Source organism: Prosopis cineraria, unplaced genomic scaffold (genome assembly GCF_029017545.1).
Source record: "Prosopis cineraria cultivar Desert tree isolate PC_DT_omini unplaced genomic scaffold, ASM2901754v1 PC5, whole genome shotgun sequence".
Lineage (NCBI taxonomy): Eukaryota > Viridiplantae > Streptophyta > Magnoliopsida > Fabales > Fabaceae > Prosopis > Prosopis cineraria.
In genome coordinates this window covers 28,446,790-28,458,825 of record NW_026555336.1, presented here as the reverse complement: position 1 = coordinate 28,458,825, position 12,036 = coordinate 28,446,790, and the positions used below count along the sequence as shown (strand labels likewise).

Below are 12,036 nucleotides of genomic sequence, written 5' to 3'. Positions count from 1 at the left end.
TTCAAAATTAAATTTGTTATTAATTAATTTAATTCAAAAAATTAGAGAGTTGGTATTCCACTGTTGCTATTTTTTAAAATTGGAGAGTTTTTTCATTATGTATTGTGACTCTTCTTAAAATTTTTAAACTCTAATCTCATTATCTTGATCATTCTCTCCCTCTAACCACTTGCTCTTCTATCTTGCAACCTGCGAGTTGTCTACTCTCTAATTGTTGAAATCACTCTTGTTGTCTTATCTGACTGAGGTTGCTTGTATGAGTACAGCAATAACAAGTTCTGTTTTTTATTTTCTCACATTAATAACAAGTTCTTTTTTATATTTTTTTCCACCTCTTATCTACCTATTCATATAAATTTATAAACATTGTAAAATTAAAATTTAAATGCCACCAAAACTTGTTTATGTAGTAGTGAGAGGAAGAGACAAGGGGAACAGAATTGGAACAATTGGGTTTAAAAGTTCTACCAAACGTACATGATTTATTAAAGGGAAAATACCACTTCAAGACCCTATACTTTAATCAATTTTTCTTTTTTCTTATAGTTTATTTTCACAGTTTCTCAACCCTTCTATTCGCTTTGTCTGAAATGTTACATTCTTTTATTTAAATTTGAAATGGACAAGACTTACATAACTAACCTTATATATTTAATATATTTTTATCCAATCAATTCAAGATAAGTAAATTTTAATGTGTTCATAATATTAATAAAATTTTAATTGAAAACAAGTACCTTAAATATATAAGATTAAGGGGGTAAAAAAAAGTATATAAGATTAAGTATGTAAATTTTTTCTCTTTTGACATTTGTTGGGACTTTTGTGAGACAAAATGGTCCCCTTTGAATTTAAGTGTCATTCTACTAGTAAAATTCAAATTCACTCCCATGGTGCTACAAAGTCATGTTTGATATGTATAAATAAGATTTTAAGAAAGAGGAAAAAGAATTGACACTTCTTCTATAGAAAATTTTATCACAACAAAATATGCTTGGCCAATAAGTTATAAAATGCTTTGATTATTGTCTTTGCTTGATTTTAATTTTTTAAATTTATATAATACACATTTTACCCAATAATGTTCTAAAACACAAATAGCACCGCCTAACTATAAAAACAGCTTAGTTAAACTCATTAACCCATTTTAAACCGAGCGATTTCAATAGAACTGAAATTAACCTAAAATCAGGGACGATTAGACTCTTGCGAACCACTCTCTTCTTTTATTTTCTTTTTTATGCAACCATTTTTTTCTTTTTACTCTTATTTTAATAATAAAAAATTTTATTCAATTTAAAAATATTAATATCAACTTCCTTTTAGATTGTTACAGTAAAATTGAGTGGGTGATTTTTTTTATTTTCATTATAAATTAAACTGTAAAAAAATTAAAAAATCATTTGTTTTAATAAAATAAAATAAATAAAAAATATACAAATGAAAAATTAAAAAAATCAAAACCTAACATATTATGACTTAACAACTTCAAACTGAAAATGATATTGTCAATATTTTTAATACTTTATATGTACATCTGTATATTTTTTTTTCTTAAAATTATTAGTCTTCTATTTTATATTCAAATAGTACAGATAATTTTGAAAATTCAATTTTAATAAGATGCATTTGGCTCATTTAACCTCTTTAACTTCTTCCTTCCTTTCTTAATTCCTAGATACCCAACATCCATCCAACGTAAGAGAGAAAAGGTAAGAATTCGGTTTTGCGTGCCTAACAAACGTTTTCAAGCCAAAAATCACTATCATACAAAAGGAAATTAAACGACACCAGGCCATAATGGAGAGTATCGGAATTGCTGATGTAAAAGTGTTATCCCGCCATCTTCATTATTACCATCATATATCTGACTTTTACCCAATAGCTGGCACAACAAATAAATGATACACTCTTTTTACCCCAAAAAAAAAATAAAAATAATAATAATAATACACTCTGATTTTTTTTTTTTAGCCAAAATAATAATACACCCTGATTGGTCAAACCAAAACATTTTCTTCTGCTAAAGCTCTCTGCAACGCCCTCTCCCTAGCTCGTCTTGCCTGCAAATTCAAACTCTCCAGTAATGAGAACATTGTTCAAAAGTAAAAGATCAGGCATCAAATTTCAAAATGAATTGACATGGTATTCTTGAAAGTGAAGAACAAACCTCCTTCGTCCAATCTGTACAACTTATTATGATCAATAGCACAATCACTTGGCAGAGTGTACCCGTTGTTATTCCAAGCCAAAGGCCTTTTCCTCCCATGCCTATCCAGAAACCCAATATTGCAGCAAGTGGAATGCCAACAATATAATAAGTTCCGAAATTCACATATGCCCCGATGTGCTGCCACCCACTTCCCCTAGCAATCCCTATTTTGGAGAAAGATTAGATTACATGGCATGCAAAAAATGTAGGCTTGAACACGATGGGAGAAAATTTTTGTTTTGAATAATGTTGGAATGAAAGATTTTACCTGTAAGGGTACCTTGCAAGGAGTCTACAAAGACAGACAGAACTAGCAGAGGAGCTATTTTTGTGACATATTCCAACACATCCGGTTCATTGCTAAAAACATGGCCTAAAACATTCCGACTTGCAAAAACAACTGAGCTCACTATAAGAGCCTCACAAGTTGCTAGAATCCTAGAACATAAGGCAGACAGTCGTGCTGCTTGTGGACGTCCAGCTCCTAATGCATTAGAAACTCTTGTGCTGAATAAAACCAACCACAAGAGCAGCCAATGAGAACGAATTGATTAATTAAGAATCTAAGAAATCACACTATTTTTAAGCATGAACAATGCGGCTTAGTTTCACATTATTGGAGCTATGAATGAAAACATGTGAATGCATTGATGGATGTCAAGCAATACAAACCTGGCCGCTGAGCCAATTGATTCTGGTATTGAATAGATTGTAACGTTCATTGATACGCTGGACACAATTCAAATTTGTACAGAGAATTAGTTAGCAATGTATTATTTTAGGGGTTGATATAATGACCATAAACATGAAAATAGGTATAGGGAATTTACAACATTAGATCAGTATTTGATTACATGCTGAACTTTTGATTTAGATTATGGAAATTGAAGAATTTATGGGGGGAAAACATACCAGACGGCTAAGATTGAAGTTTCAAGCTGTGGGTTCGGTAGAAGACCAGCAAGTAATGTCGTCAACTCATATGACCACCATTGGAGGCTGAAATATTTGATCATCAACATCAATATCGATATATCACACCATTCATGATATAATATAAAATGTATAGGAAGCCATATTATTATGTGGGAAAGAAGAATACCAAGCCATTATAGATGAAGGAATAGCGAAGCGAAAGAACTCTCCAATGCCTTGGAAAAGCTCCATGGAAATTGGAGCCCGAGTCATTGCACAAGAATCAGAAAATCTCATATATGATGCAAGTAAGATCACGTTCAACCAGTATGAAACACCGATGGAAAATGCTCCTCCATAACGACCCAAACTAGATTTAAAAACTAGTACCCAACAACAAGCTATGTGGAAGCAAATAGTAAATGAGGAAGAGAGTAGAAGAGGAATGATCAAACTCTGCATAAGATAGTATCGAACCAGGGCTTGAAGTATTGCGTAACCAAAGAGAGCTGGAATCAAGCAAACTGCAAATTTGCCAGCTTCATATGAAATTAAAGGGTCTTGACCAAGCAAAACCAACAGCTTCCCCAAGTTGAACCACAACACACAAAGAGGAAGACAACATAAAATGAGACAGAAGATGCCAGTGTATATTTGAACACCAAACTTCTTATATTGCTTAGCTCCATAGGCTTGCCCACATAGTGTTTCAAGTGCAGTAGCCATTCCAAACTGTTGGGGAAGTGCAAAACACAAGATACAAAATGCAATTATTAGTTATTAAACAAAAGTATTAAACTCCACAATTCAAGATGAAGCCGTTAATTTGAAGAATTCTATACTTGTAAAACAGTAAGTGACTTACGATGACGCTGAAGCCTGTGACAGCACACAGAGAGATGGCAATACCAGTGCTAGATTGAGCAAGTTTACCCAAGTGACCCACCATCATCAGAGCGATGGTTTGCAGAAAGAAGGTTGAAGCATTCACAGCCACCATAGGCCCCGCTACAGAACAAACCGCTTTCACTTCTTGAGAAAACATACGCCATGTTATGTGTAGGTCCTCTTCATTTTCCACCTCTGTGGTTTTCTCTAATAGAGCCTTTTCCATTTTCCTTCCTGTGTCTTGCTCAAGGGCACTCCTGTCTGAACATAGAACGGCAAGAAATCAATTCGGGCTTTTGATTCATGCTTGTCATTGTTGAGAAGAATAAATTAGAAGAAAACGGTTTCTCCTAATGAAGTGTCTACACACAAGTAGAACTAGTCATTAAATCAATCGAGGTAATGGCTCTCAATTCTCATTATTCAACAGAGCGTCATACCATTAAAAAAAAAAATTCAATGGAGCGAACTATGGCGAAAACAATTCTAATTATATTACTATATTTTTGCATGGGTATAAATTAAAATTAAATCAAATTATTATGAATTTGAGATTTTATAAATCGAAAAAAAAAATGTGAAATATAAACCATGCATAAATGGCTTAAATAAATAGAGAACAACTTTATTTATTTTTTTGGGAAGCGACGGACCTAGGAAAAAAACCTTTGCGGTCAACTTTTTCAGATGACACCAACATGTATCTTAGCTTATTTTTTTATTTTTAGTATTCATCCTGATGTATAACAAAATGAAATAAAAATTTAAAATATGTTCATGATATGATTTTTAAGCCAAAAAAAAAAGAACAAAAAATGAATGTTGTTTTCCAAAAAAAAAAAAGTATTTATGCATAGTTACCGTGAGAAACTCAAAGAATGTAGAATTAAATTTCAAATACTTAATCTGCAAGTCCCCAACACAGTATTGACCCCGTTTGTTTAAGTTCTTTTCATAACAAAATCACTTATTTTTTAGATAAAAATCTACTTTATAAAATTTTATAATATTTGTTTAAATTTTTAAAAAATAATAAGTCTTAAAAAAATATTTATAATTATTTTGAGAAACCATTTTGAATAGCTTCTAAAAATATAATAAATAAGATAATGTCATTAAAAATGTAGAGATACGTGAATGTATTATAAAATTTTAAAATAATTAAATAATATCTTTTATAAATAGATATCTACAAAAATATTATAAAGTCCAAAAAGAACAAAATAATAATAATTTTTATTATTGTCACTAAACAAAATAATATCTTCTTTTTATAAAATGTCTAAAAAATAAACCCCTTTATCAAATTTTTAAACTATCCAAAAATCACCTTTTTTTTAAATGGGCCCAGATTCTTTAGGAAAAAAATACTAATTTGAATCTTAACCCCATTGTCCAAAAACACTATTGGGTGCTATATTAAAACTACGAAAACAACTGTTATTAAAAAAAAAAAGAAAGAAAACTACGAAAACAACTAGAGTAGAGGATATTATATAAATGGCGCCGTATTTCGTTGGATGAGGAGTGAGGACAAGGGGGATCCGACCGACGTACAATCACGTGAAGAGAGCCAGAAAAAGCCTCTTCCTTACAAACCACAGTAGCCATACAAAGTGAATCAGACCGAAATTGGGAACAATACCAGTGATGTGAGTTTTCAATATGAAACTCAACTTCAGAATTTATCAGAAGTTCACTCATTATACCATGACAAATGACAAGTATTTGATCCCCAAAAGAATCACATATGCTTACTTCCTAAGTACTAATTTCAAGTTGATAATTTCTTTATTCCTCTCCCGGATTTCATCCATTTGTAGACAACAATCACTTAATCCAAAAGTATTTTCGTCCAAAGAGAATGCAATACTACATAGATGCAAGGTAATACAAAGATGCACACCCATGATCTGCTTCACGTTCAGAGCCCCAATTCATATTTATGAGTGTATCAGTGTGTGGATGCATACAAGGAAGCATGCTCCAGTTTTCACATTCCGTACTTTAATGCAAGAAACTTTCAGATTCGATAGAGGGAGACAGGGAGGGAGAAGAGAAGAAAGAAGCAGTAGTTTCTAAATCTCAAGGATGGCTTACCACTAATAAGCTTCTGATAATGTAATCTTGAAGACGAATGGCCAAATCCTTGGAAGCCAAGCAGCACGGCAGCTTTGAAAATGAATTTAGCGAATGAGAGATAGACGAGAGCGTGGCAGACGAGGAGATGGGAAGGAGATATATATAGTGGCAATAGAAGATGCAGCGTATGGAGTTAGGTGGGGATCTGCTGCATTCATAAAGTTTACCTCCGGCCACATTATTTGGACTATATCCCAACAGTAGAATTAAATAAAATAAGCCATGTGTTTTCTTTCTTGTGATCCGATGTTAATTATAATTAATAGGTTCTTAAGTTAAAATATATATATATATATATATATATGCACATTCCACTTATGGAATCACGTGGTTGAGTTTTAATATATATATATATATATATATAATTGTCATAGATCATGGGCGATTCCTCGAGACGCATTCACATAAACCGCGTTCACATGATGTTCCGGTAACATTTCATGCAATCAATCAGCAGGATCATCAGATGAAACCATGTTTCAATTCTTTCATCTGACAAAAAAAAAAAATCCTTCACTGGAACAATTTCCTTAACGTCCGCTGTTTCTTTCTATTAATGCTGTATTATTGGTTTGTTGCAGGCCCCTCTAATAACAATTAAGCCTAGCTGTCTTCCACTTGGCAACTAATAAGAATTCCTTCCAGTGATAATAATATCATATACAATGACAGATTAACCTCATGTCTTTTATATATTAACCACATGTTTGTTAAGTTAATGGAGATAATAGCATGCTGTAGCTAACCAAACTGCATGTCATCTAATCTTTTTAACTATTTTAATCTACCCGGTTCAGTTTTAGGCCGGTTTATTGGGGGACAGGGTTCGTGTCCCCTCGATTGTCTTCTTTACCCTCCTTTAGGGGGAAAGGGGCTATAAACAGGTGTAGGAGGGGCAGGATGCTAAAAAAGCAGGGAGTAACGTGTCAAAAGGAGAATGAAAGAACATGAGGAAGAATCATGCGTAATAAAAGGTCTCAACACCACAAAGGAAGTTTCTAAAAGCTATTTGAGTTGGTTTGGTTCGAATTTTGATTGAATGATTGTTTCCTTTGTAGCGAGTGACTGAATATTAAGAATAAAGTAGAAAGTAAGAGAGACAAAATAAGTGAATGGGCCTGCTTATAGAAGAAACAGCGTTTAATCAGAATCTGCCACCTATTGTTTTGGTAATCATACAGTAAAAAAGGACATGCTACACGGTCGGAGATTTGGCATGTATCATGAGTCATGACTTTTGTTTTAAGTTCGTCGACATGTTCTAAAATTTATAGTATTAAATTCATAACGTGTCTAGATTAATAGATACTTCAATTTAGATTTATGTGAAATTTACAATAGTTAATTAAGAAAAGTCAAAAAAACTTATATTCAACTGATCCCGGCCAACCAAACAAATCAAATCAGACCAAAAAAAAATTCACATAAGAGAGAGACAAAATGAGGGAATTGGCCTGCTTATAGAAGAAACAGCGTTTTATCAGAATCTGCCACCTATTGTTTTGGTATCATACAGTAAACAAGGACATGCTACATGGTCGGAGATTTGGCATGTATCATGAGTCATGTCTTTTGTTTTAAGTTGGTCGATATGTTCTAAAATTTATAGTATTAAATTCATAATTTGTCTAGATTAACAGATATTTCAATTTAGATTTATGTGAAATTTACAATAGTTAATTAAGAAAAGTCAAAAAAACTTATATTCAACTGATCCCGGGCCACCAAACAAATCAAATCAGACAAAAAAAAATTATTTAGGTACGATCACCGTTTTATTTTTTCGTGTTTTCCATCATTGAACCAAACCAACTCATGTCCATCCCTCGAATGCCCCTGCAACAGGAAAGCTGTAGAAATGGTGGCCACATGATGCTTTGCTAGTGACAAATCACAGCATTAAATTCGAACTACGTGGACGTGAATAGACAGCCCTGCAATACTGCTTTCAACTAAACGGGAAGAGATAGGTAGACGAATTATATAAATGATTCTGCAACCCAAACGCCATACCCATCTCATCCAAGTAATTAATAATATCACACATGAGATGTATTTCTGATAATGATTTGGTAGCGTTGGTCGAACAAATCCTCAAAATGTAATTTTAATTAGTTGGGCTGTGATAATTCATCAGCTGCACATGCCGGTCAATTCATTGATTTGGACTTCATGTCCTTAATTAAATTGGATGAATTAGTGAAGTGGGAAATAAAATAGGAATAATTACATACAAGTGTGACTCATCACAATTAATTACTCTTGCGTCCATTGAGCTTAGGAGAATGATTTTAATTGCGTCGATTAGAACTCACTAGAGTGATTCTCCCAATAAAATATTGGTCCGGGCCCCCCACCTCCTTCTCTTCTTTTTCAACTCTCTTCACACCAGAAGCCCCAAATACCAAATATTAAACTATCAAAGACTCATGATAAAGAAGTTCGCATTTAATAAAATTGAAAGATCGCTGACCAATGTCACAAAAACACCAGACAGAAAATAAATAAATGCTAGAGGGAAACGGCTCCATCCCGATCGGTTCGAAGACAGGGGAAAAGAAGAGGAATGAGGAAGGAATAGTACCTGAAATGCTAGCGATTTGCCTAAGAAGAAACCGCCGGAGAATCCAGAACCCTAGAAAGATGGTAAAAACAAAGCCTAGGTTACTCCTAGTGAGTGTATGCGCGTGTGTGAACTAACGAGACCAGAAAAGGAAAGGAGAGTACCGGTGAAAGAGATGGGACCACAAGGTTGGTGAGGGTGTATGGGATGCGTGAAAGCGAGTGAGTAGTGTGAATTTGAGAGGCTGCTGAACCATGTGAACGATTTATGAAGCCAGAATGGAGACGGCCGGACCGGCGTGAGATGAGCGTTGAAGGAAGATTATAGATTTCCTATAAGAACCTCATGGGAAACGTTCGATGAGATTTTAATACTGTTTTTTATTTGAGTTGCGACTTAAATTTAGTGAGACGATTTTTGAGTGGGGAAGAAAGGTTTTTTTTCAAAATAAAAAACATTATTTTTTATCACCGTATTTTGCTTAAATTTTAATATAAATCTTTATACTTTATTTTTAATATTTTAAATCGTTATTTTTTTCATTTATAACATTAATTTTTATATTTTAAAAAAATGTTGATAATACTAACTTATTAATTAACATTATTAATTTATATTTACATGTGAAATTAATGTTGATGTGAAATTTTTAATAAAAAATTAAAAAATACTTATATCAGATAAAATAAAAAAATTTACATAAATCATTTAAATAATCAGCAAAATGTAAGCTTTTATAAATTTTTACTTTTTGAAAATTTCATGTTAGCAAATATAAAATTAATATGTTAATTAATATGTCGGCATCATTAATAATGTTTGTATCATATTAATATTTCTTAAAAAATGTAAATACTAATATTATAAATAAAAAAATTAAAAATTTAAAATATTAAAAATAAAATATAAATATTTATATTTAAATTTAAATAAAGTGTAAAGATTAAAAGTGATGTTTTAAAAAAACAAAAAAAAGTGAATGGAAATGAAACAATTATTACGTTTTTATAAAAAAATGAAACATTGGCTAAAAAAGTTAGAGGACACCTTTTTTGAAACTCTGAGGGGCATTTTAGTTATTTAGTAATTTGAATTACTTTGTAATCAAGATTTTGGTTTTTATTATCGAGAATCATCTGGCAATTCTGAGGCACAGATCTGACCAATACTGGGGGACGGTGTGTGTGGGCTGTGAGAGAGAGCAAGAGAGAACGGAACTGATGTGGGGCCTGCCAGCTGTCCCCCTGGACGGAAAGATTTGATTGGAGATCAGCGACTTAGGCAACAGATTTTCATCGAAAAAGGACAAAACTCAAAAGAACGTGTTGAACTGGGACCCTCCATTTTCTTTTTTTGGCCTAATAATAATTTGCTTTAAATTTAATGCACGAGTCGCCCGCGGATCCAAGAATATCTGTATAGATGGTTACAAGTGACAAATTTTTTATCCAATAATAATGTGATAGATGGTTACAACCATGATATTAAAAATCGGATCAGATCGATCGATTCAACTCAAAAATCGATGATCCAATTTTTTATCCGGTCTGAATTTACTCTTTACTCGGTGAGGGAGTGAATCAGTGTAACCCGATCAACCCAGGTTCAACCCGATATAACCCGAATAACTTGGTAGGTTGATCGAGTTAACCGGGTTATTATTTTTTCAAACTTTTACCCCCAAAATGACATATTTTTTATTTTTTTTTATTTTTAATTTTTCAAAGCTCTGAGTTCAAAAATAAAATAACAAAAAAAGTGAAATTGAAGTTAAAAAATGAAAAATTAGAGATAGAGCATGTTAAATTCAAAAATATAGTATTTTATTATTGTTAAATTTTTGAGTGGTTGGATTTCGTTGAATATTTTTATAATTAATATCTTTTTATTTAAATTGTATTATTTTAATCATGACCGGTTTGCCACCGGTTCAACCCCCAGTTCAACCCTGATTGAACCACTAATCCGTAACCCAGTGCTATGACCGGTTTAATGACCGATCCGATTTTACGTACCTTGGTTATAACTTACAACAAAGTTTTTTTTTTTAAATAGCTACTATGGAACATGTAAAGCTGAAAATTCGGGCAAGTCGGACCTATTCGAGCCCGGCCCGAACATGCCCAACTTCCTAAAAAGCCCGAATAGATAAGCTCGGCCCGAATTTCTTCGGATTTTCGAGCTGCTCGAATACCAAATTTTTATTTTTAAATCATTTTTAATTAATTTTTTCACTTTAAAATTAATTATTTTATTTTATAAAAAATATAAAATATATTTTTTTAATACTTAAATAATATATAGGACTCAAATATATAGTATTTTAGTATAAAATAACCCAAAACTTAATTAATTAATTAATATTTATCATATTTAATATATTTTAAAAAATAAAAAAATTATTCGGGTATTTGGGCCAAGCTCGAACCCGATCGGGCTTGGCTCAAATTTTCTCACCTCGAATAAGCCCGAACATAAAAAAAAGTAAATTTTTTCTAAGCTCGATCTTAATTTTTTTTGGGCGGGTTCGGGCTAGTCCGTCCAGCTCGACCCAAATTATCAGCTCTAAAAATATATATATATTAGGATGGTTTACATTACCAGAGAATTTGATTGTCCCAGCCTTGCTAGAGCCATTCAGACACATCGGACCAAGTATTAAATTTAATGATAAAAATTGAATATATACTCCTTCCGTTCAAAAATATAATGTATTTTTTAAAAAGTTAAATGTTTAAAAATATAAGACATTTTTAGTTTTTCGATATGTAATTATTGTGTTCTTTTTTTAAAAGTGACTATATTGATAATGGCTTTATATTTATTATAGAATGTTTAATAAGAGTAAATATAAAAAGATTAGGTTAATTAAAAAGTTAGTAACTATTTTATTGAGAAGTGTAATTTAATTAAAAATGCTTTACATATTTTAACGGAAGGAGTATCTCTCCTCTTTAAAAAAATAAATTTCTTGAACTTAGTTATAAAAATTAAACATTTGTTGAAGAGAAATCGAACATTTGAATAAATATAAAACGTATTTTTATAAATTTAATATGTATATCATTTTTTTTATAAAAAGTCAATTTTATTATAAAGTAAACTGGCAACACAAACATAAAAGCCCATAGAGTTAGAAGACTATATCAACTTGGATTTTTATATAAATTTTCACACACCATTTATATGTTTTTTTACAATTAATATAGGAAAAATTACCTATAAGCCTCATGAAAACACATTATTTAAAAATAAGTTTTTTAAAATTTGTGTGTAATTTAAAGTTAGTGTGAAAAGACGCCACAACCTCTTAAAT

General features: G+C 31.7%; 1 protein-coding gene across 4 annotated transcripts; it reads right to left on the bottom strand.

Annotated features, from left to right (window-relative positions):
* Window positions 1–1,816: 1,816 nt before the first annotated feature.
* On the bottom strand, window positions 1,817–9,075 carry LOC129310718 (protein DETOXIFICATION 14-like). Of its 4 annotated transcripts, none has more exons than XM_054952636.1 (9): window positions 8,885–9,075; window positions 8,742–8,792; window positions 3,993–4,276; window positions 3,315–3,859; window positions 3,125–3,211; window positions 2,885–2,941; window positions 2,481–2,719; window positions 2,171–2,376; window positions 1,817–2,063 (listed from the first exon to the last, which is right to left on the bottom strand). In XM_054952636.1, the coding sequence occupies exons 3-9, from the start codon at window positions 4,239–4,241 to the stop codon at window positions 2,001–2,003; spliced, it is 1,446 nt and encodes a 481-aa protein (XP_054808611.1). In that variant the 5' UTR covers window positions 4,242–4,276; window positions 8,742–8,792; window positions 8,885–9,075; the 3' UTR covers window positions 1,817–2,000. The 4 variants fall into 4 exon arrangements, with proteins under 4 accessions (XP_054808611.1, XP_054808612.1, XP_054808610.1 ...); XM_054952637.1 differs by having other exon boundaries at window positions 3,993–4,272; XM_054952635.1 differs by lacking the exons at window positions 8,742–8,792; window positions 8,885–9,075 and adding an exon at window positions 6,116–6,274.
* Between the last annotated feature and the right edge of the window lie 2,961 nt (window positions 9,076–12,036).

Excerpts from the sequence above, each read along its gene's own strand:
- LOC129310718 (XM_054952636.1), bottom strand. The coding sequence starts at position 4,241 with ATGGAAAAGGCTCTATTAGAGAAAACCACAGAGGTGGAAAATGAAGAG. Across the intron at positions 3,860-3,992 it reads TCACAGGCTTCAGCGTCATC|TTTGGAATGGCTACTGCACT; the intron begins GTAAGTCACTTA and ends CTTCCCCAACAG. Across the intron at positions 3,212-3,314 it reads CCTTCATCTATAATGGCTTG|CCTCCAATGGTGGTCATATG; the intron begins GTATTCTTCTTT and ends CAAATATTTCAG.